We start from the raw sequence: 26,249 nt of genomic DNA, 5'->3' as shown, positions 1-26,249 counted from the left end.
GGATGTTTTTTCACAGGTAATCAATGATAATGAAACATCACATTTTTTTTAAACACAGACATTTTGCCCTTATATTTTGGTAGTATGTAAGAAGGCACTAGCATGAACCAGCAGTGGCATTGCGCTCATAATAGCATGAGCCTTAGCACATTCACCTATGTAAAAACATCTTCCTTGAATCAAAGGATTTCTCATTGCTTCTGGGTGACGAGTCAGGTGAGAAGGTCCAAAATTTTCTTCTGATATTAAATCCTGTTAGGTGAATCCAGTAAACAGCTGCAAAGTGTGTTTATGTCTATTCACAATAAGCTCACTGCTATTTTAAAGGCTTTATGGCTTGATCTTAAATTTTACTAGGCAAACACATACATTCTTAGTATGGGAATGTTGTTGTGGCATGTTCAACTGTCACACTGCACATAACCTGAACACTTCCACTGATGGAAACTCTGAATGCTACTCTGGGGTAATGAAAATCACCCCCTGCTGCCTGCAGAAGTTCTCTGTGGGATCCAACTAATTGTGAATATTACAGAGATGTTGCTTTTGGTATTGGAATTGCTTATTTCTAGGACTACCACAGACACCATATTTTTTCTAATGTAGACATTCCTAGGGTTTCATGTTCTCAGGCCAGCATGGTGTAGTAGTGGTTAAGAGTGGTAGCCTCTAATCTGGAGAACTGGGTTTGATTCCTCACTCCTCCACATGAAGCTAGCTGAGTGACCTTGGGCCAGTCATAGTTCTCTCAGAACTCTGTCAGCCCCATCTACCTCACAAGGTGCCTGTTGTGGGGAGAGGAAGGAAAGGAAATTGTAAGCTGCTTTGAGATTCCCTAGGGTAGAAAAAGAAGAGGAGATTGGATTTATACCCCACCCTTCACTCGGAGTCTCAGAGCAGTTTACAATCTCCTTTCCCTTCCCCTCCCCACAACAGACACCCTGTGAGGTGGGTGGGGCTGACAGAGCTCTTTCAAGAACTGCTCTTTCAAGGACAGCTCTGACAGAACTATGGCTTGCTCAAGGTTATCCAGCAGCTGCAAGTGGAGGAGTGGGGAATCAACCCCGGTTCTCCCAGATTAGAGTCCGCACACTTAACCACTACAGGTTATAAAAACCAGCTCTTCATCATCGTCTGTAGCCTGTTATTGAACCGGAATTTAAGTTTCGCCAATGTAGTGACATTAAGTGGTACCAAATTTTAATCAAGGTCTATTCTGTGATCTCTAGAGTGCCTTTCCAACAACCACTTTGTCTAAATCACCATATACCACACATTAGTAAAAGGTAAAGGTTCCCTTGCTCGAAAGCCAGTCGAATCCGACTCTAGGGTTGCGGTGCTCATCTCCGTTTCAAAGCCGAAGAGCCAGCGCTGTCCGAAGATGTTTCCGTGGTCATGTGGCCGGCATGACTAAACACCAAGGCGCACGGAACGCTGTTACCTTCCCACCGAAGTGGTACCTATTTATCTACTTGCAATTTCTTGCTTTCGAACTGCTAGGTTGGCAGGACCTGGAACTAAAGACGGAAGCTCACCCTGTCTTGCGGCACCTGGGTCTTGAACCGCTGAACTACTGACCTTCCACAGCCTGCAGTTCAGCGTCTTAACCACTTGAGCCACCGCAGTACCACACATTAGGAGTGCTGAATTTTACCAGGGAATATATTATTGTACAACAAACAAGAGTGCACATTTAGATTGCTTTCAGATGGAGCTCTGATTCAGAATGGGGTAATGTCTTCATGTGCCCTTAAAGTTTGCCACTATGGAATTTATTGATAATTGGCATAATACAGAGGCCATACAGAAAGCACATGCTATCACATGCGGACCTGCTGTGTAGTTAACTCTTCCTCGCTTCTCAGCAGAATGCAGCTCCATTTGTCCTGTTCTGGGATATTTGAGCTTACTGTGATGTAGTGTGATTGTCTACATGAATTCAAATGATCAGAAGAAATCAATTTAGAAAAGTTCACACCGTTTTGAAAGACTGCTGAGGCCTATTGATTCTACTACTTTCACAAATATACCCTCCCCTCCCCAGGCCTTTCCAAGAATACTTCATCCAGGCTAACTTTAAAAAAAAAAATCAATAGCCTGGATTGTACTTGGCTACTAGCACTGCAATATTCTATACGTTACAGAATGTTCTTGAATCCAACGGAGAATCCGGCAGTGTTCTCTAGAGTCTGTTTGGCTTCTCTCATGTTCGCTAGTCATGTTCCCTGCCCCCACCTATTTGATTAGACTTTCCCTTACCCTTAACTCTAGTCCAGCAGTCAACAGTAGTTTAAATTGAAATAGTGGTCGAGGGATGAGTATGCACATTAACAAACGCAAGAAAATGTGTTATAAATAGCTCTATTTGTCATCCTAATTCACTACAGTTTACAGTTACAAAAACTAAACTTCCTGATTATTAATCTCCCAGTTAAATTAACACACTATTTATCCTACTGTAGCTTCTTCTGTTAGCCACAACACCCCAAAGGAGGAGCCTGGATATGTTTTCTCTGGTTCACAAAATTAGCAAATGTTTGTGGGTTTACTATTTGAACAGTTTCTTCTAAAATTGGGAACTAATACATCTGTGCTGGGCCAGACAAAACAATCCAAATAGTCATTTGTTTGAATAATCATATAAGCCTTACATAGTTGTTTGGAAGTAAATCTCCTTGAAATTAGTTAAGACTTGCTTCCAAGTCACTAACTGGACTCAAATGTCAATATTTTACTGCAAACTGGCACAGCTACCCCTCCTGCATCTATCTTCAAGTAATAACAGTGAGGCTTCAGCTGTAATTCAGTTTTGTGTTCTTTAACAAGAAGCGGAGACTTGTGATACTCACGGGGGGGGGGACACAGGAGGAGCTCCACATGAAGGAGGAAGCAGCCGCAGGTGAGCCTTCTCCCCCGCACGGCTCCCAGCTGCTGGGCTCGCCAAGCCTTCTCCCCCACCCCCCCGGCACTGATGCCGAGGCCTGTGCAGCTCCCAGCTGCCGACCAGCCAAGCCTTATCCCCCCCCCATGGCAACGGAGGGGAGGCACAGTTCCTACTTTTGGGGAGATTTAAGTATCCCCCCTGTCGTTTTTTCTACATTTCAGATTTTTCTGCACACCTGGGGAATGCCCCAAGTGTGCAGGAAAATCTCTTTGCCCCCCAGGTGCCCCCGATGTGCGGATTTAGATATCCGCACGCAGAGCGGACCTTGGCTATTAGATATATAGATAACAGCTAGCAACTATTTCAAAAAGTGTAGGGGGCAGTCGAGAATCAGAATGACAAAACGTGACTTTGAAATTAGTCAGGGCAGACTCATTCATTTACCTACAATACCAAGCTACGTACACAAGGGGGACAGAATGCTAATTAGGGTGGCTGGATTGGCACCTAACTTTTACAGGTAAATTATATCCTTATGAATGACACTTATCCTCTAGGTTTCTGTAAAAATAAATTAAACAATTCATACGTCTTCCAACAAAATGCAGCATTTCAAGATTTGTGAAGTGATGTGCACAATTTGTAATTTAAGCATGACATTTTTGTAATTTCCCGTGTAGCTGTAGATTTTAAATGAGGGAAAAAAGAACATCTGCATGTCTGATAAAATAAATATTGCAGCTTGGCAGTACTAATGTTGCTGAGTATTTGGGGGGGAAAAAAGAATTGATCTCTTAATCTTTCAGCGCAGATAAAGCAACAATATAGGTGGGTTGCCTACACTGCTACCCTGCCCCAGGATAGGTGCTTTGACTCTTAAAAGCCAAGGGTGAGAGCATGCTGTTTCCACAGCAAAGCATTCTATGGCCCATCAGAAACACAGAGTGACGTCACCAAACTACAGTGTTGCTGCAAAGTGAAAGGGGGCTTGGAGTCCTCTGAAGGAGAGGCAAAGAGCTCCTTTCTGTAACAGTCATAACAACCCCTGTCACAGCAACTTGGCAAGTCACTGCTAATTAAGGACAATTTAACAGAAGGAGGTTGCTTGGCTGTATTGATGTTGAGCCATACAGTCATGTAACCAATCCAACTTCCCAGGTTGTAAGAGGGAGACTTCTAGTTGTGACTATCAGTTGCATATGTATGCAAGTCAGAAAGGACACAGCCTATTTATCTGTGAAACCGGTATGAAGATAGTCATCGAAACTGCCATCAAGTCGCAGCTGACTTACAGTGACCCGGTAGGGTTATCAGGGCAAGAGACATTCAGGGTGGTTTGCCATTGCTTGCCTCTGTGAAAACCTCAGACTTCCTCGGTGGTCTCCCAAGTACAAACCTGCTTAGTTTCAGAGATCTGATGAGATCAGGCTAGCCTGGGCCATCCTGGTATGAAGACAGCTGCATGAAATTGCTCCAATTAGTGTTATTGGGAAGGTGCTGTCTCAGCCCTTTGGACAGGGACAGAGGTTTTGCCTCACATGCTCTCCTTAGAACTTCTCTGTACACCAAGGTCAAAGGTAAGAAGCTGCCATAGTTCCCTTCCCCAACTTGGTGCACTGCTGCACAGGGGAATCCTGATCAAGCAGAGCATCGATAGATTGCATCCTCTGTCTTGATGCCTAACATCAATCACAGCATGCTCACGAAGACAACTTTGACCTTGCTCATCACAGCCTTTGAGGCATCTGCACTCCATTAACTCATCTCCCTGGGGAAAAGGAAAGGCCTTTACAGTGTCATCCAGTTACTTTCTCTGTTTCTGCTTACCTTTCTCTACTTTCTCTGTTTCTGTTTACCTGTGATGAAGGAAAGGCTTCTCTGACAACATCACTTTTAAACTGGCTGCTTATTTAGATCTGACGCTATCCTAACAACCTTTTCCAAAATTTCCAATTTGCTAGAATGTGGCAGGATTGCTGAAATCCGAAGGAAACTGGCAGAGAAGGAGCATCACAAAGTTGTCCGGCAGCATTACCACACTGTTTCAGTCAGCTGCACCACATCTGTGAACAGGGAGTCAAGCTTTCACACTACTATGCAGAAGAAATATAGCAGGCTCTGGACATCAACTTAGTGCTTTGCGGGCTCTGCACATGGGTTTTACACACACAACCGATACACACCCAGATAATTAGAGGCTAAGTATCTTCCCAATGTCTCTGCTCAAGAAATATAGCAAGGAGCAGAGCTATCAGAAATTCAAGAATGATGAAACTGGGAAGAGAAACATGCCTGAGGATCGGATAGGGAAAACCAAGTGAACTGCAAAACTCACCTCTAAACCTATATTTATAACATTACCTTACTATCTTCTTCCCTCATTTGCCTTTTCCTGAAGAATGGAATAGTTTGGGATGTTATTTATATATTATTGCATTCTGAGAAATATGGTATTCAACTGAGTTTTATAGTCAGTCATTGTTCAGTCAATGAAAATGAAGCAACTTTAATGAATGAAAATACAAAAACAGTCTTAATTTTTTTTAAAAAAAATCTGAATATTTAAGAGCTTTTGATAATGGGATTTTCATTGTTATGCTATGTTTTCGCACATTAATGCTGTTCAGAACATTGACAATTGGTATGAAAAACAATCCAGTGAAACACTTGCATTTATCTAAATTAGTATCTATCAACTAGAAGCAGGTACTAAATCCTTTGAAGGAAACATTCCATTTCAATTCAGTTTGGGTGGCAAATGGCTTTTAAAAAAACCTTGATGTTAGTTACACAACAAAGGATACGTGTTTATTATTGCTAACAATATATATAGAATTTTTCCCAATGCATACCTAACATATAAACATGTACCTAACAACTTAAATACAACTTGCATCAAAACTACCTTCACGTTTTATAAACATTATTGGAAAATATATTATCAATTTACTTGTTTATATGTTGAAATATAGTCAAAAGTGGGATACAATTGTGGTAAGGTGTTGCAATATTTGACCTATTTCAGCCACAGAAATTTCATTTATTTTAGGAGCTCCAAGTTGTTAAAATGCTACAGAACCCAGAAAAGATCATTCACCTTGTTTTTGTACAGCTAATATGTTGCCAGCTGTGGATCCTTATAATTTGTAACATTTAACGATCTGAAATATAAAGAAAATGTTATAAGATTTACTGGAAGCATGGCTTACTGTCTCTGTCTGAAAGAATCCATAGACATGTCTGCATTTCATCCCCACTTCCCCTAGGTAAGGTATTGTTCCTGGCCAAGCAATCTCTAGAAGCCTATGGGGTACTCAGTAGCACTGCTCCCAGAACTATCTATCCAGCTTTGATTTAAATGAATAGGGAATAGGGAGCAGTGCGCAGCTTTTAGGCAGGGGCCATGGATCAGTGGTAGAACATCTGCTTTGTATGTAGAAGGTCTTCCAGGTTCAACCCCAGCATTGCTAGCTGGAAGGACCACAGAGTACATGGTGGGAAAGACCCTTGGCAAGCCGCTGCCAGTCTGAGTAAACAAATACTGACCTCAATAGACCAATGGTCTGATCTGGAATAAGGCAGCTTCATATGTAATGTAATATAACAGGATTTCACCTATTGACATAACAAGTTCAAGTAACAGACTGGACCCTATCTACATCCTCTTGGCCCTGTCCAGTGTCTTTGGCCACAGCTAGACAAAACATCATTCCAAATTACTTGAAGGAAATTCAATTTCTGCTCAGTGCTAACAGTGGCTTCTGGAGGCACACACCGCTTGCGTTCCTTGATCAAAAAAATGCCAGAAAGATGCTCCTTCCCTCTACCCTCATCCCACTAATTAAAGCTCATAATCACATTACTGAGTGTACCACAGAAAGGAAAGGTTATTATTATCGAGGAAGTTGCTGGCAGAAGGGACCATTTGGAGCGGCAGATCTGACAAACTCATAACCTAGACTGAATCATGCAGCCAGTCTGTACTCTGCATCCACTGTATTAAAGCCACATGAGATGCTGTTGTATGGTGGCTGTTACGGAGTAAGCCACTGATGTGCCATTTTTTTCCACTGCTGTGTAAACCTTTCAGATGTTTGCGCTGGCTCAGAGAAAAACCACGCAGATCAGCTCACTAACAAGCGATGCACAAAACATCTGGAAGCTTAGAATGTAGCTGAAACTACACCATGAATTGTGGTCTGACGGGTAATTAAAGAAACCTCCCCACCTCCATCCTTTTACGGTGCCAGGCAGGAGAAACAGGAAGCTGCCCTCTTGACTGGCTGGGCTTAGTCTTGCCCAGCAGACTGCAGGTTTTGTGGGTCTGGTGCACAACAATGCTTGCCCCATGCAAGTTGCAAAGCAGGACAAATTATATTATGAAATAATAATTTCAATTTAATTTAGGCCAGGAAGAACCATCTGTTTTCAGTGCAAGGGCTTAATCATGGAACATATTGAGTAAGACTACTTTGGAATACCCTAGAACGTACTGAGTACATTTCCTTCACCATGGAGTAAAGCAAGAGAGAGTCTGAACCCACTGGGATGAGAGGATTTGAGCTCTTGGCATAACTTCCAAGTAATTTAGCCGTATCAAGAAGTAATACTTACTTTTCAACATTGGCAGCCATAATACTTCTTACTGGTCTGCTCCTTGTTGTAGAAGCAGAGTTATATATTCGTCCTTGTTTATTGGTCGTGATAGGTTTAATCATCTTCACTACGTATGGGTCTGAAGAATGGGTTGGATAAGGGTCAAATGTGCCTGCTTTCATGCCACCTGGCTAGAAGGACAAAGAAGTATTAACAACTGGAGGGCACTGGATGAAAATGCTTAGTTAATACAAAGACACCCAACAGAAGTTCAAAAATACTATTTGACATTTAACTCCCAACTCCTCTTGATAATGACACGGATGTTTAAAAATTACCTTCCTTGGATCCCGAAAGGCTCATGAGGACAGACATTTGTACCTTAAGTCTATGATTCTGAATATCATAATTGGCTTTGTTAGTGTGGATATTTGGACCTTCCAGCCCATATCCAGAAGCATTTTGCTCCACGAACCATTCAGCCCCCTCCCTTGTCTCCAGTGGGCTTCAAAAAAAATTGTTGTAGGTATATTTGCACCTATGTGGTGGCAGCTATCATCTTTGAAGAGACATCCCTTCCTGCGTGTGAGAGAGAAGAGGGAACACCTTGGTGCCTTCATGGGCCTAGATATTTTTTTAAACACAATACCCCTCTAATCAGGGGTAGTTACTTTTTTGGTTGATTACAAAGTGAACTTATTAGGGCTGCATTGATCAATCAGATTACGTTTTAAAATATTTGCTTTCGTATCCTTCAGAAAGAACGGAAAAAGTTTGGAACAGGTCAGTTCCAAGAAAAGAAGAAATGTTTTGTAGCTCCCATGGATATGAGCCTCTTGCTTTTAGGACTACCTTTAATTACACCCAATGTACGAAGGGGGTTTAAATGAGTTATGGTAACAACTATCTGCAGACTGGTCCTCTCCCCTCTTCTCCCAAAATTTTGGGATATGACTAATAATATTTTCACAAATCCAAACACTCATATTTATCTAAACAGCAGCAAAGAAAAAACAATATCCATTATATGAATAATGCTTTTGCAAGGACTGTATCTTTCAACAATGTTTTATTGTACAGTTATTCAGCAAGCCTCTTATGCATTAACTGCCAGCTCAAAGAAAACTTATCACTTAGTAGCCAATGTATTCAGAGTGCATCCTATTTGCATGGGTAAGAAATATAAGCAGATCTAGTAGATTTATGACTCTCTTTTGGCCATTCAAATCCAGAAAGACCATCTTAAAACGAACATCAACAAACTCTTACACCACTGAAGATCTCTGACAGAGATAGAATCCTGCCTTTCTACAGTAGGGGGGGAAAGGGTTCATTTTATCATATATGGTACATCTGTGACACACTAGACAATTTGTAGGCTCAAGTACATACTGAAATTTCTAAAATAACAAACTAGTTACTAACTTCTGGCTCTTGTGTCCCTCTTGGCAAACTCCCACAATCTGTCACTAATAGACAGCTACAGATGGGCACAAACTGACTCAATTTTAGGCGGTTAGTGAACTGAAGTTCATGGCAGGTCAAACAGCATGAACTTTCCACAGACTTTCAAGCAGTTTGTGGATTTGTGAATGGATACGTTTGTAGACAGACTGTCTCCACTCAAACAAAATGTTTACCAAACTTCAAAGCAACAGGAGGGCGAATTCTACAGCCTTGGAAACTCTACTGTCAGTTTTAAACTAGTCATGTCACTTTCAAGAGGGTCCCCCCGTTTTTTTGCCAGGGTTCCTTTGTGTTCACTTCCCATTTTCTTGCATAGAGCTTGCAAAATCCCACTCCCATTGCTTGGATTTGTGATTCTGTGCTTTGAGATCAGTCCTTTTAAGCTTAAAATGCCAGTGGCACTGGGTCCTGCTGGGCTTCCAACCCCCCCCTCACTTGGATTGTGATTCTGTGCTTGACATCAGTTCTGTTGAGCTGGCATGGCCACATTGGCACTGGGTTCTGCTGGGCCCTCTGTGATTGCACTGGTGCTGCTGGGCACTTTGTACTGGTTATGCTGGGCTTGCAAAAATGCCACCCATCTTCAGTTTCTACTGCAGACATTCTCTGGGACTTTGATTCTATTCTGTTGAGCTTCTGCCCTTGCTTTTTTGCTGTTTTTCTCCTAAATTTCTTTGTTTATAACTGTTTATTTACCTAGCTAAATGGAAATAACCTTGCAATGTTAAAAATGAGTTTTAAAAAATATTTAGCCTTCTATAAGATAAATGAAGAAGAGATCTTCATTTTACAAGCTTACTTCAAGCTTACATGAGAAAATTCCAGTGCACAGAGGTTGTGTTAGCCGATGAGTAAGATGCTCTGTTGATGTTTTAAAACCCATCCTTTTATTCCCTCTTGTAACCTACAGAAATTATATTCTTTGGCTTACTTCTTATTTAAATACAATAAAATTTTATATAATTTTTTTTTTACAAGCTTACTTTTTTTCCTGGAGAACTTGGTTTAAAGGCAGAATGAAGTGGTACTTGTGTGGGTAGTCTCTTTGGTGGCGGCATTGGTCCTTCATCATAGTAAGGATTCATGTCAAAATACTCTCGGGGATAAAGGTTCAATTTGAAAGGCCCACCTTTCAGCAACCGATGGTGTTCTTCAGACATTTTCTATGAAAACCGGAGTTGGAAGAGATTACACTACATACATTAAATTCAGATTAGTTTTACTGGTGAAATAATATGAAAAGAGGTTAAATTTGATAGTAAATGATAGGAAGTGGGCGTATGTACCAGACTGCTAATGCAAAATATGTGCCATGCACATCCCAAGGGGAGAGCTGCAGAAAGCAAGTAACAGAACAGTCTCTCTTTCTTAAAGCAAATAATCAATATTTATGAAGAGTTCACTATACCCAGAAGCGGTGAAGAGGAGAACTTGTAGGCTCTGCATTTGTACCTCCTTGTCATAGTTTCACATGGGGAAGGGATATATACTTCTATGAAGTAATAGAGACAGCACTGAAAGCATGCTTGGATCCCCCCCCCCGTTATTGTCCCCTTATTCCACCCATGTAGCAAACAGACAGCAGTGGGCCTCTCTGAGAACAAAACGTGTGGGCTTCTTGTATGATAGTTAGGCCAAGGATTGCTGAGTCTCCTAACTGTTCGCACTGTCCTTATGTAGTCTAGCTCCATAAAAGCTTCTTCTTTTTTAAGATGTGAACTTTTCAGGCCACCTTTTCTCCCCAGAGGGTCCTAAAGCAGCCAATACAGTTTCAAACTGAATTAGGAATAAAATAAGGTGAAACATATACATGTGAGGCCCGACTTCTATGTCACATGGTTCAGGGCGGGTTGAGGTTACAAATTCAGATGTATGCAGCCTCACATACATGCACTCACTCTTCTCTGCAGGACATGTTATAATACTTTTTAAACTTGCAGAATCAGCCTCAGAGTAAAAGAGAAAAGAGGACAGGCTTCCCTAACATATTGCTGGCACAAAATAGTTGTGTTTTACTGCTCATTGTTGTTAATTACTTTTTTGTAAATCTTAGCTGAATGTATGCCTTCCAGCAATTCCCTCCCGTGATTCTGCAAATATATCGAACAAGAGTAATATCCTGTTCTTTAGAAATCATAGAATTCATGTACAGCCATGCAGGTGTACAGTCAGGTAACTGCTAATCATCTGAAAAGGGGGTATATTGTCTACATACCGGTAATCATTAAATGGAAATCATCCAATAGAATTTTACCTTATAAGTTATTCTTCCTATGTCATATAATTCAACTGAATGTGAGTACTGTTTACCTATTGTAACATTTGGATACCTGGGTAGAGAAAACGAAACAGCGGTTGATGCCAATGTTTGACAGTTTTCAAAGTTTTTTTAAAAAGATAGATCACAAACTGCAACTTAATAGTTGTGATGGTTTACCCATAGCCAGTTCCTTTCTTCCCTGGATTGGTGTATAGATTCTTCCCAGGTGGCATGTAGGCAATTTTGTCCTTCCTTTGTGCGCTAAAGTAGGGGCATGGACCACTGATAGTTCCATAATAGGTTCCTATACCACAACTGAAAGACAAAACATGTTATTTCTTTGCAGCATGTGCAATCTGTTGTAGTGATACAAGCTGCTCGTTTGCGTCAGAAAAACAACTTAAATAATCAGCATTTCATCATTGTTTTGATCAATATTTTGGGGACATTTTCTTTGTTAATCATATAAGACCAGAGATTCATTCTTCGTCTGTCATGGAGTAGTGTCTGAATTATTCTAGGGAAGTGCAAAGCAACAGACAACCCATTTTCATTGCTTCATCTTTCTTCCTTTTTCTCTCTTTAACATGCTGAGCTTTCACAGCTGAATTCTCAGATTATATCAGCCCCCGTAGCTAGATGGTTTTTGGTGCTGGGGTGGCATGATGACACTTATGTCACAAAAACAATAAGATTTTAAAAAATAGAGCAGCCAGAGAAAAGGCCAGTGGCCCGAAGGAGAAAAGACTGGCCACGGAGGCCAGAAAAGTGTGTCCCCCATCCCGTCCCACCAGCCTCCCCACACCCTTGCTTTGCCAGCAGCCAGTTGGCCAGAATGGAAGAGCTGTGGTGGTGAAGGACAGATGTGCTCGGGGCCCTCCCTGTTCCATGCTCCGGGAAAAGAAGCTGGCCCTGATCCGCCCCTCCATGGGGCTAGTCCTCAGTGGCCTCACTTGGGGGGTGGCGAGCTGGAGTGCTACCCCACCTCTTCCCTTCTCTCCTCCACCCGACAAGGTGTGGCGAGCTTCGGGGGCAGAGAGGAGCCCGGCAGCAGCCAGCTGGTCAGCCTCCGTCCCACCTGCCCCTGTCATTGGGAAATTGGGAGGGGGCATTGCCCCGTGCATCCTGTGCTAGCTACGGCCCTGGATTATATCCACCCAAATGGAAACATCCTTTGTTATGGGTATGCAAACAGATATAAATGAGGAATTTTAAAAAGGTGTGAGAAACATATTTAAAATGAGAATCTTGGTTTGGGAGGGTATGTGTGCTGTAGCGGTATGTGTGCTAGTAGAGTAGAAAGATTTGTCCTTCCTTCACCTATATTCCCTCACTACTGGATGAGGAGATCCCAGAGAAAAAGGAGGAGGAGGAAGAGGATATTGGATTTATACCCCACCCTTCATTACCCACAGGAGTCTCAGAGCGGCTTACAAAAGCCTTTCCCTTCCCCTCCCCACAATAGACACCCTGTGAGGTAGGTGGGGCTGAGAGAGCTCTTGACAGAAACTGCTCTTTTTTTCAAGAACAGCTGTGCCAGAACTATGGCTTGCCCAAGGTCATCCAGCAGGTCCAAGTGGAGGAGTGGGGAATCAAACCCAGTTCTCCCAGATTAGAGTCAGCGCACTTAACCACTACACCAAGCTGGTCTTCAAGAATGGTCTTCAAGATACCAAAAGATGCTTTTGCTCAAGTTCATAGTCTAGGAAGGACGTTACCAAGGTTAGGCGTGTGCATTTGGGGTACGAAGGGACAGTTGAGGCCAGACCGGTTCAAGGGGTTTGGTTCCTCCCAGCAAGACATACACACATTTCCTCCTCGGCCCAGGCCACCACCAGAAGGGGTCCAAGCCAAGTCCCTGCGGCAACACTTGGCTTGAACCTGGCTGGCAGTAGCCTGTACCCAGGAGCTGATACCAGTCACCTGGTGTGCAGCTCGTGGCCGGAAAGCAGCCATCCCCCTGCAGTCCATCAGAGCCTCCCTGATTCTGCTGCCCCAAGCAGTTGGCTTAGCTGCTGAACCAACCCTGGTTGAGGCAGTAAAGGAGAACTGCTGAGAACTGGAGATGCTTATGGGGAAGGAGTACTAGGGTGAAAAAATCAGAGGTTTCTCTGGGAGGGTGGAAGCAGCACAGTTGTGTCTTGAAATTCTTAAGAATATATTTCGTTAGTCTATTTGATCAAGAAGTGTCTAGTAACACTTTTCTAATATTCTTCTGTGTCTCCTTCTCATAAATGCCTTAAGACGTGGCAAAATCGAGATTCAACCATAAGAAATGCAACCACAGAAAAATAGCGCTGTATTTCTTGGTACGCTGTCCAAATTTCCCCATAGAATCGGGTATGTGGTGAGTGTGTGTGAGAACAAGCAGCCAGGGAAAAAAAGTCACTTTGTGGTTACTTCTCCTAGCAGAAAAGAAAGTGGTCATATACTAATTTGCTCTCAGGCGTAAGCAGGAGTCATTTCGTAGAAAAAGAGGTGCAGGAGCTCATTAGCGTAACTCATTAGCATAACATTTGCGTATGCCACACCCCCTGACATCACCAGAAGTGTGTCAGAAGGCAACACCCACCACTCAGGCTCCACTGGACTGTTTTGGATTGCTAGCTATTGGGGGGGGGACGTGCAGGTCTGTCCTCACAGAGGAGGGAGAGCTTGTGCCTGAATAAACCTTGGCCTTAAAGGTGCCACTGGACTGTTTTGGATTGCTAGCTATGGGGAGGGGGATGCACAGATCTGCCCTCACAGAGGAGGGAGAGCTTGTACCTGAAGGTGGGCCGGGGGGGGGGGCTCTGCAACTTAACTGGCTGCTTCTTGCTCCTAGTAGCCCGACTGAGGGCTGCTGGGAGCAGGGGGCGGGGCTTGTTGCATGTGCCCGCCCCCTGGGTTCCTTACTGCTGGAGCTCCGCTCCTGTGCGCTCCCGCAGGAAATGATCCCTGGGCGTAAGAAATACGTGGGCGTAGGAAAGCAGAGACCTACTTTCTTGCAGGACTCCCCACCTCTGCTCTCATCAAAATATTTCTTATTTCCTTTATTTACACCATTTATAGTCTGCCTTTCTCACTTGGACAAGGCAGGTTACACAGAGTGAGTCGAGACAATCAACAGGATAGGGTATTCAATAAACAATACAATAGGATTAGGGCCGTAGAACCAACCAGAAATCTAAAAACAGAACTGAAGAAAAGCACAAGTCTTGACGTGACACAATAAATGACACAAATATTACATAGGAAGATCCACGTTTCAGTACGCTGAACACAGTCGCATAGACTTTCCCCCCGTGATCCAGAGCCCCATGCACACGACCTTTATGAGAGAGAAATGCTCCATGCATCCATTGGGATCTTCCGTTTATACAGGGGTCATTTCGTAGAAAAAGAGCTAGGGGAACTCATTAGCATAACTCATTAGCATATGCCACACCCCCTGACATCAGGGGCCCGGCGGTGGACCTGCAAGGCCAGCAGAAGTGCGAGGAAGCCCCGCCAAGGCCCTCCCTGGCCCCAGGCAGGCAGAGGTGGGGAGAGGCGGGGAGGAAGCAACTTACCCTCCCTCTTCTCCTGCCTCCTCCTGGCTGAATGAGGGCTGGAAGCGGGGCGGCCGGAAGCAGGGGGCGGGGCTTCGTCATGTGCCCCACCCCCTGCACCTCACCCGGGGGAACTGTGTTCCCCCGCGTTCCCCCCCGAAATGACCTCTGCGTTTATAACAGCTGAGCATTCCCCTCTCAGAGAAGGGGATGCTTTGGAGTTGGGTGTGCAGGGTGGCAGTGGCATCAGAGGCTTTCTATAAAGATCGGGAACAAATAAAGCTTAATTCAGCGGGAAATTTTTAAAAGCCCTCTTGGCCAGCTTTTTATGGCAACATCGGTACCAAACGCAACGTTCACACCTTCTCCCCCTGAACTTACGGCATCTTCTCTCCATTACTGGGAAGGAAAGGTTTGCTCAAGTTTTTCTTGGACTCTGCGATGCGATATCTTCTCCGCAGCTGAACGGGGTTTGAATAACTTTCGCCTTCAAAAATCCTTCCGTACACAGGGTCAAAGTAACCCGCCTGGAGAGCGGACATCTGTTTGTTACCCCCTGGCAGCATCTGCCTGTTCTTGCTTGCAGCTTCGTTAAAGGGGCCTTGAAAATGAGTAGGTGCTGTCACTCGCGGCCCAAGGGGCCCACCTGGCTTTTGCTTATCATTATGGATTTGCATATCTCTACTTCCCCACTTCTTGCTTTCAGACCCTCACCCCATGCTGACGGAAACTTAAGGACACTTCCTGCTGCTGCTCAGCTGCTGGGAAGGCCACAAAGGAAAGCACATAGCATGGCAGATGGGGAAAAAATTACTTTTTGTGCCAAAGGAGGCACAGCACTGGTATGCAAAAGTTTGAGTTCAAGGCATTTGGTCCACTTCTCCTTGGGGTACTAAGAAGTCGCGGTAGTTCCAAAGCAAAACCCCCTTACAAAGACATGTAGTTTCATTAGGACCAACCAAAAGGAACCAAAAGAGCGTGCGAGCTTCCAAGTTCTCCAGAAATTCTTGCACACTGTTTCGTGTCATTTTGATTGGCCCTAATAGAAGGTATTACACGGCTTCGGCTTCTGGGTTCTCCTTTTAGTGTTTCCAGGAAACAGATGCCAGGAATAGTCTTTAACAGCACCAGAAGCTCTTTACCACCACCACCACCACCCCAAAGGGCATGTAGTTCAAAAGTCCTTGGACCAAGAATCCGGATAATGATTCAGAATAATTTGCTTGATGCAACCCAAAATGCATCAGCTGCTTCACACAACATGTGGGTCAAAATGGACTTGGGAGGAATTGCTGGAGAAGTGGCAGAACAGGCAAAGTATCTACTAAGAGAACCTGGGCTCAGTTGAAGGCTACTGCTGATTTATCCAACATGTTTGTCGTAATGACTTAGGCTGGAATTGCCTTCAACCCAGGTACTTCTGCAAGAAAAGCCACCAGAGGGAAAGGGACTTGCTCACCAAGACTCTAGGGAGCACAGCAATGGTGCAGAGCTATAGTGGCACCTTTCATGTAGCAAATGATATAAGCCCATTCGGCCTGCCAATCACAATCCCATGGCAATGTATCAGGCTCACAGGTTGCACTAGTGTAGCTGGCCTAGTGTGATGGTGTACTGAGCCAATCCTAGCCCCATTATTCCACTTCTCCCAGCCTTCTATGCATGCAAATCTCTGGTGCATCAGGCATCGAAGGCCATGGACAGCCCTGTGGCATCAACCCATGCTTCAATACCAGCAAAATGTCCCGATAATGTTGGATTATCCTACCAACTTCCCTGCTTGATTTTGCCCACTTCCCCTCCTCACTGCAGCCCTTGTTCTGCGTGGCTTTTGTTCAAGTGGGTTCCATGAACATCTGTTACAGATGTTCCTTTTGGAGGTATCTGACAACACTTGATTTAGAAACAAAACCAAAGAGCAGCACAGAAGAAGTATGCAAAACAAAGGAAATAACCTGTGCTCAACAATAAACAACCATAAGTCTTAAACCATTGTATCAAAATGTAATAAGGATATAATAAAGAGGACACAGTCCAATGTAATACAAAGATAATGGAATTAAATGTAGCAAGGCACAAGGCTTCTTCACAAAGGTGGAACTCTAAGTCTTCTGCTCCAAAGGGAAAACTTTCACCGACACTTTGACTTGTGATGGGCAGCAACTTTGTGTAAGGAAATAATATGTCGGTGAAAGTTTTCCCTTTGGAGCAGAAGACTTAGAGTTCCACCTTTGTGAAGAAGCCTCTGGCGAAACGCGGCTTGTAATCAGCTAGCTTACACGTAAAGAAGGACATTGCAGGAACCTACATGAGTTCATCCACCAAGCTCCAGCCTTGAACTCCTGTGGGACTATTAAAACTGGGAAATGGTGTTCCATATTATTGGAGTTTCTGGTGTATGAGTTGATAAACTCTTGACTTAGGGCAACTATGCACTGGTAAGCTGCCCAGTTACAAGACTCCACTGTAGGCTAAAAGGTAAAGGTAAAGGTTCCCTTGCTCAAAAGCCAGTCGAATTCGACTCTAGGGTCACGGTGCTCATCTCCGTTTCAAAGCCGAAGAGCCAGCGCTGTCCAAAGACGTTTCCGTGGTCATGTGGCCGGCATGACTAAACACCAAGGCGCACGGAACGCTGTTACCTTCTCACCGAAGTGGTACCTATTGATCTACTTGCAATTTCTTGCTTTCGAACTGCTAGGTTGGCAGGAGCTGGAACTAGAGACGGGAGCTCACTCCGTCATGCGGCACACTCGGGTCTCGAACTGCTGAACTACCGATCTTCCACAGCCTGCAGTTCAGCGTCTTAACCACTTGGTCAAAACAAGACCCCTCCTCCTCAATTTCCTAGCAGGAAAGCTAGTAGGATCCAACATACTGGCATGACTTTGTGAGTTCATGTATTGACCTTGACCCTCTGCGTGTTTATTTGCCAGTGAAGGATCATACATGAAGCAATCTTTAAAAAAAAGTTATCCAGTCAGAAAATGGGATAATTTGAAATATGGTTGCTTAATGTTTAAAATATTTTAACCATTTTCTACAAATTGTTTCAAGAAACCAACCTCCCCCCCCAGCTCTATCGCACAATAGTGAAAATATACGTACGGTTAAAGGGTGAAACATATTTATCCCCGATTGTAATATATTCCATTTCAGTAAAGAGGCCAATCCTCTCCATATCTGTTTTCCCTTCCGTAGGCATGGCTGATGTTGTGTGATAACCTATCACTCTAGCAAATGGGCAGAAGCGTTACGATCCCTAGAAAGAAGGATCAGAATCAAAATACAGATTTCAGTCTTCAGCCCACTTAATCTACAATAGTCATATGATCACTCCAAAATAAACCATTTAACCAGGATAGCTGAAGTCTGTATCACTGATCTGGAGAGCCACATTGGGAATTCTCATCAACCAAAAGAGCCACATGGCTACTGCATGAACTGCGCACGTGCACATACACAAAACAACAATAGATATTGTTTACCTTGACTTCCAGAAAGCTTTTGATAAAGTTCCTCATCAAAGGCTCCTAAGTAAGCTCAAAAATCATGGGATAAAAGGACAAGTCCTTTTATGGATCAAAAACTGGTGAATTAATAGAAAATAGAGAGTGAGTATAAATGGGCAATTTTCTCAGTGGAGGGACGTAAGCAGTGGGGTACCGCAGGGATCAGTACTTGGTCCATTGCTTTTTAACTTGTTCATTAATGATTTGGAGTTGGGAGTAAGCAGTGAAGTGGCTAAATTTGCAGATGATACGAAGTTGTTCAGGGTTGTGAAAACCAGTGAGGATTGTGAGGCACTCCAAAGGGATCTGTCAAGGCTGGGCGAGTGGGCGTCAACATGGCAAATGGGTTCAATGTGGCCAAGTGCAAGGTGATGCACATTGGAGCCAAAAATCCAAAATATAAATACACATTGATGGGGTCTGAACTGGCAGAGACTGATCAAGAGAGAGATCTTGGAGTCGTAGTAGATAACTCACTGAAAATGTCGAGACAGTGTGTGACTGCAATAAAGAAGGCCAATGCTATGCTGGGGATTATTAGGAAGGGTATTGAAAACAGATCAGCCAATATCATAATGCCCCTATATAAATCAATGGTGAGACCTCATTTGGAATACTGTGTGCAGTTCTGGTCACCACACCTTAAAAAGGATATTATAGCTTTGGAAAAAGTGCAGAAAAGGGCAACTCAAATGATAAAAGGGTTGGAACACTTTCCCTATGAGGAAAGGTTAAAGCGCTTAGGGCTCTTTAGCTTGGAGAAAAGACGACTGAGGGGTGACATGATTGAGGTTTACAAGATTATGCATGGGAAAGAACAGGTAGAGAAAGAGGTACTTTTCTTCCTTTCTCACAATACAAGAACTCGTGGGCACTCCATGAAATTGCTGAGCGGTCGGGTTAGAACAGATAAAAGGAAGTACTTCTTCACCCAAAGAGTGATTAACACTTGGAATTCACTGCCACAGGAAGTGGTGGCGGCTACAAGCATGGACGGCTTCAAAAGGGAATTAGATAAGCATAAGGAGCAGAGGTCCATCAGTGGCTATTAGCCACAAGGTATAGGATAGGGACTCTAGGGCAAGTGATGCTCTGTCATCTTGGTGCTTGGGGGGGGGGTCAACAGTGGGAGGGCTTCTAATGTCCTGGCCCCACTGATGGACCTCCTGATGGCACTGGTATTTCTGGCCACTGTGTGACACAGAGTGTTGGACGGGATGGGCCTTTGGCCTGATCCAACATTGGCATCTCTTATGTTCTTATATCACACACAGAACATAAGAACATAACCTGCTGGATCAGACCACTGGTCCATCTAGCCCAGCATACTGCTTCACATAGCAGCCAACCAATTTCCCCAAACAAACAAGGCACAGAGGCACCGGGATTCAGAGGTTTGCTACCTCTGTCGATGGAGGCAGTCACCACGGCTAGTAGCCACTGATGGACCTTCCTCCATTAAACTATCTAGCCCCCTTTCAGAGCAATCTATGCTCGTGGCCAACACTCCTTCCACGGGCAGGTATTTCCACAATTTAGGGCAACTGGTACATTTTAGCAGCATGCAGGCTGACCTTACGCTGTCATGTAGAATATGCACACACACACTTGAGACTACTAATATCAAGAGTCGTATGCTAATGGGGGAAGGTAGGTTGTGTTGGAAGTGAAGGACTTTGTGCTGTCTCTTAGTCTCAGACTTCAGAAGGGGTCTATAAGAGAGCCAGAGAGAAGAGGCCAGGGCTTTGTTATCCTTCCCTTTACTCTCTGATACTATCCTTTTGATGTGTAGATTGCTACTCTCAGGGAATCTTCCTTCTAGTCTGACACCTTCTCTCCACACTGTGCCACCCTTCTCCATCTTGGCAGCATGAGAGCTGGAATGCTTTCTTGCATCCCTATCCATCCTAGCTAGTTAGACTTGATTAGGAGAATCCTATCTCTACTATGTCCTGTCTAGAATGGAGTTCCTTACAATAAAGGACTCTTATTAGTTTTGCAAAGATAAAGAAGCTCCGTGTGTGACTAACCAGATTGGCTCTGTTGAGTTATGAGCCTTGAGCACTCTGCTACCCTAAATAATCCTTCAGGTTGTGCACACATAAAAGCCTATTAATAGCAAAATATGAATAATAAAGAGATTAAAGCTGATGCTTATAAAGAAGTATACGAAGTCTTCCAGCAATTGAGTAATTCATGAATCATGGTTGCATGGAATATATCCAGCAGCATGATATAGTGGCTCGAGTGTTGGACTAGGATCCGTGGGATCAAGGTTCGAATCCCCATTCCGTCAGAAAAGCTCTCTGGGTGATCTTGGCCTATTAACACTCTCTTGGTTTAGCCGACCTCACAGGGTTGTTGTGAGGATAAAGCGGAGGAGCAAAGAATGATGTCATAAGCCACGTCGTGAAATATAAATAAATATATAAAATAAATACATGTCGAACACTTCAGAGCCGGAGTCTGGAACCAAGTTTCAGGACTGGGAAACAGGCATCACCTGGAAAAGGGATTACCCAATTCTCCTACTTTACTGGAGCCTCTGAAGAGTCCACTCACCCCTTTCTCTCCCCCAGCAAGAGCGAGTGCACGTGCCCCCAAAGCTGCAGTAGCAGCCGCCGCCGCCGCCGCCCACGTCACCACCAGGCTCTTCTTCTGGCGAAACATCTCTTTGCCAGCGAGAGTGTTTGTTGACGTCGTTGCCCTGGATTCGGAAAAGCCCAAACGCTAAACCAAGAGGGGCTTTCTAAGCCCCCCCCTTCGCCTGTGAATATTTGGTACAGCCCCGGAGAAGAGCGCGGCACTGCGCGACGCGTGAGGTGCCCGACGGGAAATGTAGTTCAAACGCCTAAGCCGGCTCTTCCCTCTCGTTTGAGGCGGAGAGAGACCACCGCAGAGAGAGGCCGAGAGGCGCCGCGTCAGTTGGTTGAGGGGCGCGCAGGGAAGCTCCCTTGGCCTGGCCTGAGGCAGAGGAGCATGCAGCTGCCCGGCTCGCCTCTCCTCAGTGTGCCGCTGACAGATGTAGTAAGTGAGGCAGCCTTTTCTCTCGCCGCCCTTCTTGGGGAGGACGGACGAGGAAGGGAACGTCGGCCCTCCCCTTCCCTTCCCTCTGCCGCCTTCTCTTTAGCGCCGAGGGAGGTGTCAGGCCGTCAGGCAGAGGGAGCGTCTCTTCCTCTCCTTCGCCGCCGGGCGCCGTGTGACTTTTGGCTGGCGGAAAAGGGACGGGCATCTGCGAGGCTCGGGGGGCCATCACAACAGCCCCTCCTCCGGGCCCGGCAGGATCCACAAGCAGAGGCCCGGCCCTTCCTTCCTGCCGTCCTTCCTGTCGCCGCGTGCTAAGAACCTCCGTCGTAAGGTCCAAACTAAAATCCCCCCGAGCAACAATGGTAGAAGTAGAATTAATGGGAGAGCCAGTTTGGTGTAGTGGTTAAGTGTGCGGACTCTAATCTGGGAGAACCGGGTTTGATTCCCCACTCCTCCACTCACACCTGCTGATGTGACCTAGGGTCAGTCGCAAGCTCTGGCACAGCTGTCCTTGAAAAAGCGCAGTTTGTGTCAGAGTTCTCTCAGCCCCACCCACCTCACAGGGTGTCTGTTGTGGGGAGGGGAAGGGAAGCAGCTCTGAGACTCCAAGTGAAGGGCGGGGTATAAATCCAATCTCCTCCTCCTAATGCAGCCCTTAAGGAGTGACCGATATGGCGCTCAAGATGCCTGGGGCAACCCTTTGAGTTTCCCCGGAGCTGCTGGATGCTCACTGCTAAGCATCCATAAAAGGAGGGGAAATTATCAGGAAGCCTCTCTGGATCATTTTAATGGATGACAGATCTCATATTCATCCATATAACCTTTCTCCCCCCCCCCCCCCCCCAACGTCCTGTGTTTGGGAAAGGGATTATTATTAGCATGGTGTCCTGAAGCATCACTCTGTAATGGGTACATTTTTATTCTGCCTTTGTGACATGGTTCAACTTTTCTTGTTTTATCTTAACAGCGAGCCTGTGACATAGATTCCGGTGGGTAGCTGTGTTGGTCTGAAGCAGCAGAACAAAGTTCGATTCCAAGTGGCTCCTTTAAGACCAACAAAGTTTTATTCAAGACTGAGAAGGGTACATCTGCCCATCAGTCTCTGGTTTTTATATATTTCTTTCCTTCACTATATGTTTCCTCCTGGAATTAAACCCAAGCAAATGGTGACCATATAAACTAAACTTGTTATTCCAGTTTGGTCCTTGCATATGTTAAACACCTTTATTATGCCATATGCTAATTTGCTGCTTACCCTCTACCTATATGTATGGACTAGTAACTTCCATTTCAATGTATCTGAAGAAGTGGGCGTGTACACAAAAGCTTATACCTTGAATAAAACTTTGTTGGTCTTAAACGTGCCACTGGACTCGAACTGTGTTCTCCTGTGAGGTAGATTAGGCTGTGAGAGTGTGAACGGCAGAATAGGGATTTAAACCTGGGCCTCTTGGATCCATTGGACCACACTTCCCTCCTACACACACTTTTGTGGGAGGGTGGCATGGTTGCAGACTTTTTGCACACTTGGAGCTAAATTCTGCTGAACTCAGTGGGATTTACTTCTGGTTAAACATGCATGCAAGCAAAATCTAAGCATAGTTACTAGGAAGTAAATCCCTTTGAGCCCAGTGGGGCCTACATCTGAGGAAACATTATTACACAGCTGCAATCCTAAGTGGCTTTAGTTTGAAGCAGATTCCTGTCTGAAATCAGCAGTATATCTTTACAAATAAATGTGTACAAGATGGTAGTCTTTCATCTTGTCTCATGGAAAGTATCTTGGAGACCAATCCTGTTCCTCTGCAGATGCGCCAACATACTCACCGACCCCTAGTAAAAGAAAGTGTATTGCCATCATACAAATATGAGTATGTATTTTATTTTAAAAACTTCATGAGGCTGTTCACAAGAATAAAAGAAAATCCCCAGAAACGTGAAAATAACCCCCCAATAATATCCATAAAGCATAACAGTAACACTATCCAAGTCAATAACATAAATAAAACCAAGTCCGTATAAAAGAGAGAAGACTCAGTCCATTGCTATGCAGAAGCAGCAAGGAATTGGTTTGAGGACTAGGTTACCAGGATGTGGGGACCGTTCTTTGTTCCCATGGCAATGTGCAATATTTTTAAGCTAAAGCAGCAGCATTTCAATTCACGTTAAGCTTCAATTGTGTTTTCTTGCCTTATAGGTTATCTTGGAAACTATGAATATACTCTTTAGAATAAGAGGAGGCTTGGACTTGGCATTTCAGTTAGCCACTACGGATGGTATGTCTATAAATATATTGTGTGTTACATTATAATATTAGTAATTTTTCTGAAGTGACTGCACAAATTTGTAGTGTCTTAGCAATCCTTGTGTCAGAAAAACCTTAGTCATCTTAACCAGACCAGTGTAAGTCAAGGGATTTTAATACCTCCAGTTCAGAGGCAGGAGTGCCACACAGGTCCTTGTATGTTGAAAATTTCAAGTGGTAGATGATTGAAAAAGTTTCCCAGGCAATTTGTGTCATTGCTTTGCTGTTCTTTTAGTTTGAATGTTCTTCTTAACTAAAGTTCTTCTTAACTGAACCCCAAAGTACTGTTTCTTGTTCTGGCCTGTCAATGGACAGAATGAGCCATTGTTTTCTCTCTCTTTTTCTGTAAATCTGAAGCTTTTTTCCCTTTATTTCAGATTCTTCAACAAAGCAGGCACTAAAGTATGTTTTCAGTGACCTTTCAGCCAAACTGGCTTCAGATGTGCTGGTGTTCAGGATCTGTCATAGCTCGGTGTATCTGTGGCCAAACAGTGGAACAAATTCAGTTGCATCAGAACTTACCGATGACTCTGCTTGTAAGGAGATACTAAGGTTTATTCAGTGAGTATGGTTGGAAAAAATAAGAATGAAACTGGCTTTTTTCCAGTAGTGCATAAATTCCTTACTATGGTGTTTTTCTGCTATTTTCCAGATTTGAGCAAGAAGACGAGTCTAAACGTAGGTTTTTGAAAAAGAAGGATAAAAAGTTGCAAGATTTGGTAGATATACTTTTCCTTACCATGGCTTTGTAGAGATAAGTATGAAAAGAAACGTTTCTTAAAATGGAAATGATGAGGACATTTTTAATAAAACACAGGGGCAGAAGTTATTTACAAATCTATTGACAGATTGAAATATACAGTTGTCTTTCAGAACTTAAACATTTCTCCTCAGCACAGCTGCCTGTAACATAGTACTTCTGCAGTGCTGCTATAAAGTTGTACAAATTCAGCAGTCAGTCACATTTTAAGTGTTTATTTTCTGCCTCAGTGAGTCTCAGGGCTGTGCTTTTTGACATTCCCCAGCTTTTGGGCATCTGTGGAGGTTCTTGATATTCCTATGCTTTTGGTTTCTCTCCATCTTCTTTAGTTAATTTATTTTTTGTTTGGGTGTTTTCACCTGGTACATTTATGTCTTTATTTTTTATTTCTTTTTGTAGCAGCCTATAGTAAATATAGATCTTATGCTGGAAATGACAACTATGCTGGAAGCCCTGGCTCCAATTATTGAAAGAGAGAACAGGGAGCATCACTACATAAGTATGACCTTGCCGGTTGATGCTGTTGTCTCTGTGTCCCCAGAAGAACCATGGCGGAAGTAAGTAGATCAGATCTACAAGAATATATGTATTAGTTTTCTTTAACTTTTTCTGTTGTATGTTTGTCTGTACTTCCAACATGCACTAATATACAACTTTATGTCTATACATTCATAAGTATAAAGCGGTGTGTTCTGAGCAAGTTGTAACTTTGTCACTCCAAAAAGCAGAAAGACTGTCAAGAAATAGTTACGAGATTGTTGAGCTCTCAGTTGCATGTTTGGAAAGTTGAAGGAAGGAGAAGAAATACTATGTACATTTTTAAGGTTTGTGTGATATGTTTAAGCTCTTGTTGGCTCCAGCAAGGTGGCACTTCCTTAGCTGTAAACACAGGCAAGCATAATTGCTGTGGATAGAAGCTATACACGTGGAGATAATCTGAAAGTCTTGGGGAGAGTCTGTAGTCTGTGGGGACAGATCATAGCAACTGCATCAAGGCAGGAAATAAGTGAAGTAAATAAATATTGTTCTGCTGATGGAAGAGGATTAAAACCCCAACACATGTGGCCTTTTGTCTGTGACTGTCCCCCTTCCTACCCCCCGAAAGGCCTGTGGGCTGCTGGGGAAGATGGAAGGTGCAGAAAGATTCACTTCAGCCAGCAGAATGGCCTCAGTCACAGTTCACTGTGTCCACAGGTACTATATTTGCAATGGGGTATTTCATTCCCTGGTACTTAAATGGTTACTTCTGTGTCTTGCAGTGTACGTAGTCTTCTGGTGAATGCAATTCACACACAGCTAACTGATATGGAAAAGTGCATTTTGAAATATATGAAAGGAACATCAGTTGTGGTGCCTGAACAATTTCATTTCATGTTGCCAGGGAAAAAACAGTTGGTAACAGTTTCATATCCTACAGGCATATCTGACAATCAGTTGGAGACTTACAGACAGGTACAACTTACTCTGAAACATTCTTTGGATGATGTAGGTCAAAATATGTTGGATGATGGATTTTTATTAGTAATCAGTAATCATGTAAAATATTAATCTCTATTAACTTAAATATGCTTTTTACAGACTTCTGTTGATTTCTCTTAAGTGTTCATTGTTTGAAGGAGGTTTCTGTTGATAGGCCTGCAGGCGCTATACAGTGTTTACCTGTCTTTCTAATTTTTGCTGTATCCCAAATAAAGAGCCTACGTCCTTCTCTCTGTGGGTGGAGTTCATTTGACACATTGCATAACTTCTATTAAGCAAAAGTTATGACTTCCTGTTCTTTTTATCTGTGCAAAATAATTCATTGTGTACACAAGGATTCCTTATTGTGTGTGCTGAGCACCCAATCACTCATGTTGGAACCAGATGATATGAGAAGCGTGAGGCTGTTGCTGCAGTTTAATTGGATCTCTT

The 26,249-nt window shown here is 43.7% G+C and overlaps 3 protein-coding genes across 5 annotated transcripts in view; 2 read left to right on the top strand and 1 right to left on the bottom strand.

Annotated features, from left to right (window-relative positions):
* The window catches only part of CCDC110 (coiled-coil domain containing 110), a 21,576-nt gene extending 16,558 nt beyond the window's left edge, over positions 1-5,018 (top strand). Inside the window, exon 8 of the mRNA XM_015418692.1 lies at positions 4,846-5,018. Coding sequence (XP_015274178.1) covers positions 4,846-5,018 — 173 coding nt within the window. The remainder of the gene's footprint in view (positions 1-4,845) is intronic.
* A 768-nt stretch (positions 5,019-5,786) lies between these two features.
* On the bottom strand, positions 5,787-20,887 carry LOC107116725 (chromosome unknown open reading frame, human C4orf47). Its single transcript, XM_015418704.1, has 8 exons — positions 20,809-20,887; positions 17,843-17,996; positions 15,119-15,338; positions 11,385-11,522; positions 11,202-11,277; positions 9,931-10,110; positions 7,499-7,671; positions 5,787-6,045 (listed from the first exon to the last, which is right to left on the bottom strand). Exons 2-8 carry the CDS (start codon positions 17,937-17,939, stop codon positions 5,997-5,999), a joined length of 933 nt encoding a protein of 310 aa, XP_015274190.1. The 5' UTR covers positions 17,940-17,996; positions 20,809-20,887; the 3' UTR covers positions 5,787-5,996.
* Positions 20,888-21,088: 201 nt separating this feature from the next.
* The window catches only part of UFSP2 (UFM1-specific peptidase 2), a 16,861-nt gene continuing 11,700 nt past the window's right edge, over positions 21,089-26,249 (top strand). The window contains exons 1-6 of one of the 3 annotated variants that reach the window (XM_015418698.1): positions 21,089-21,273; positions 23,471-23,549; positions 23,956-24,139; positions 24,231-24,297; positions 24,738-24,895; positions 25,598-25,790. In XM_015418698.1, the coding sequence (XP_015274184.1) occupies positions 21,226-21,273; positions 23,471-23,549; positions 23,956-24,139; positions 24,231-24,297; positions 24,738-24,895; positions 25,598-25,790 (729 nt within the window). In that variant the 5' untranslated portion in view covers positions 21,089-21,225. Of the gene's footprint in view, positions 21,274-21,376; positions 21,605-23,470; positions 23,550-23,955; positions 24,140-24,230; positions 24,298-24,737; positions 24,896-25,597; positions 25,791-26,249 lie in introns of those variants that run through there. The other 2 variants (XM_015418699.1, XM_015418700.1) reach the window with 2 other exon arrangements.

This window comes from Gekko japonicus, unplaced genomic scaffold (assembly GCF_001447785.1).
Source record: "Gekko japonicus isolate JY-2015 unplaced genomic scaffold, Gekko_japonicus_V1.1 scaffold663, whole genome shotgun sequence".
Taxonomy (NCBI): Eukaryota; Metazoa; Chordata; class Lepidosauria; order Squamata; family Gekkonidae; genus Gekko; species Gekko japonicus.
Note: the sequence above shows the minus strand (reverse complement) of the source record. Positions and strands in the feature narration are given on the sequence as shown.

What these genes read in the sequence shown, in the direction of transcription:
- LOC107116725 (XM_015418704.1), bottom strand. Translation starts at nt 17,939, where the DNA reads ATGCCTACGGAAGGGAAAACAGATATGGAGAGGATTGGCCTCTTTACT. An exon ending in TAGGAAGAATAACTTATAAG is followed by an intron (nt 10,111 to 11,201) that starts GTAAAATTCTAT and finishes CGGTTTTCATAG; the next exon opens with AAAATGTCTGAAGAACACCA. An exon ending in CAAGTTCTCCAGGAAAAAAA is followed by an intron (nt 7,672 to 9,930) that starts GTAAGCTTGTAA and finishes TTGTCCTTCTAG; the next exon opens with CCAGGTGGCATGAAAGCAGG.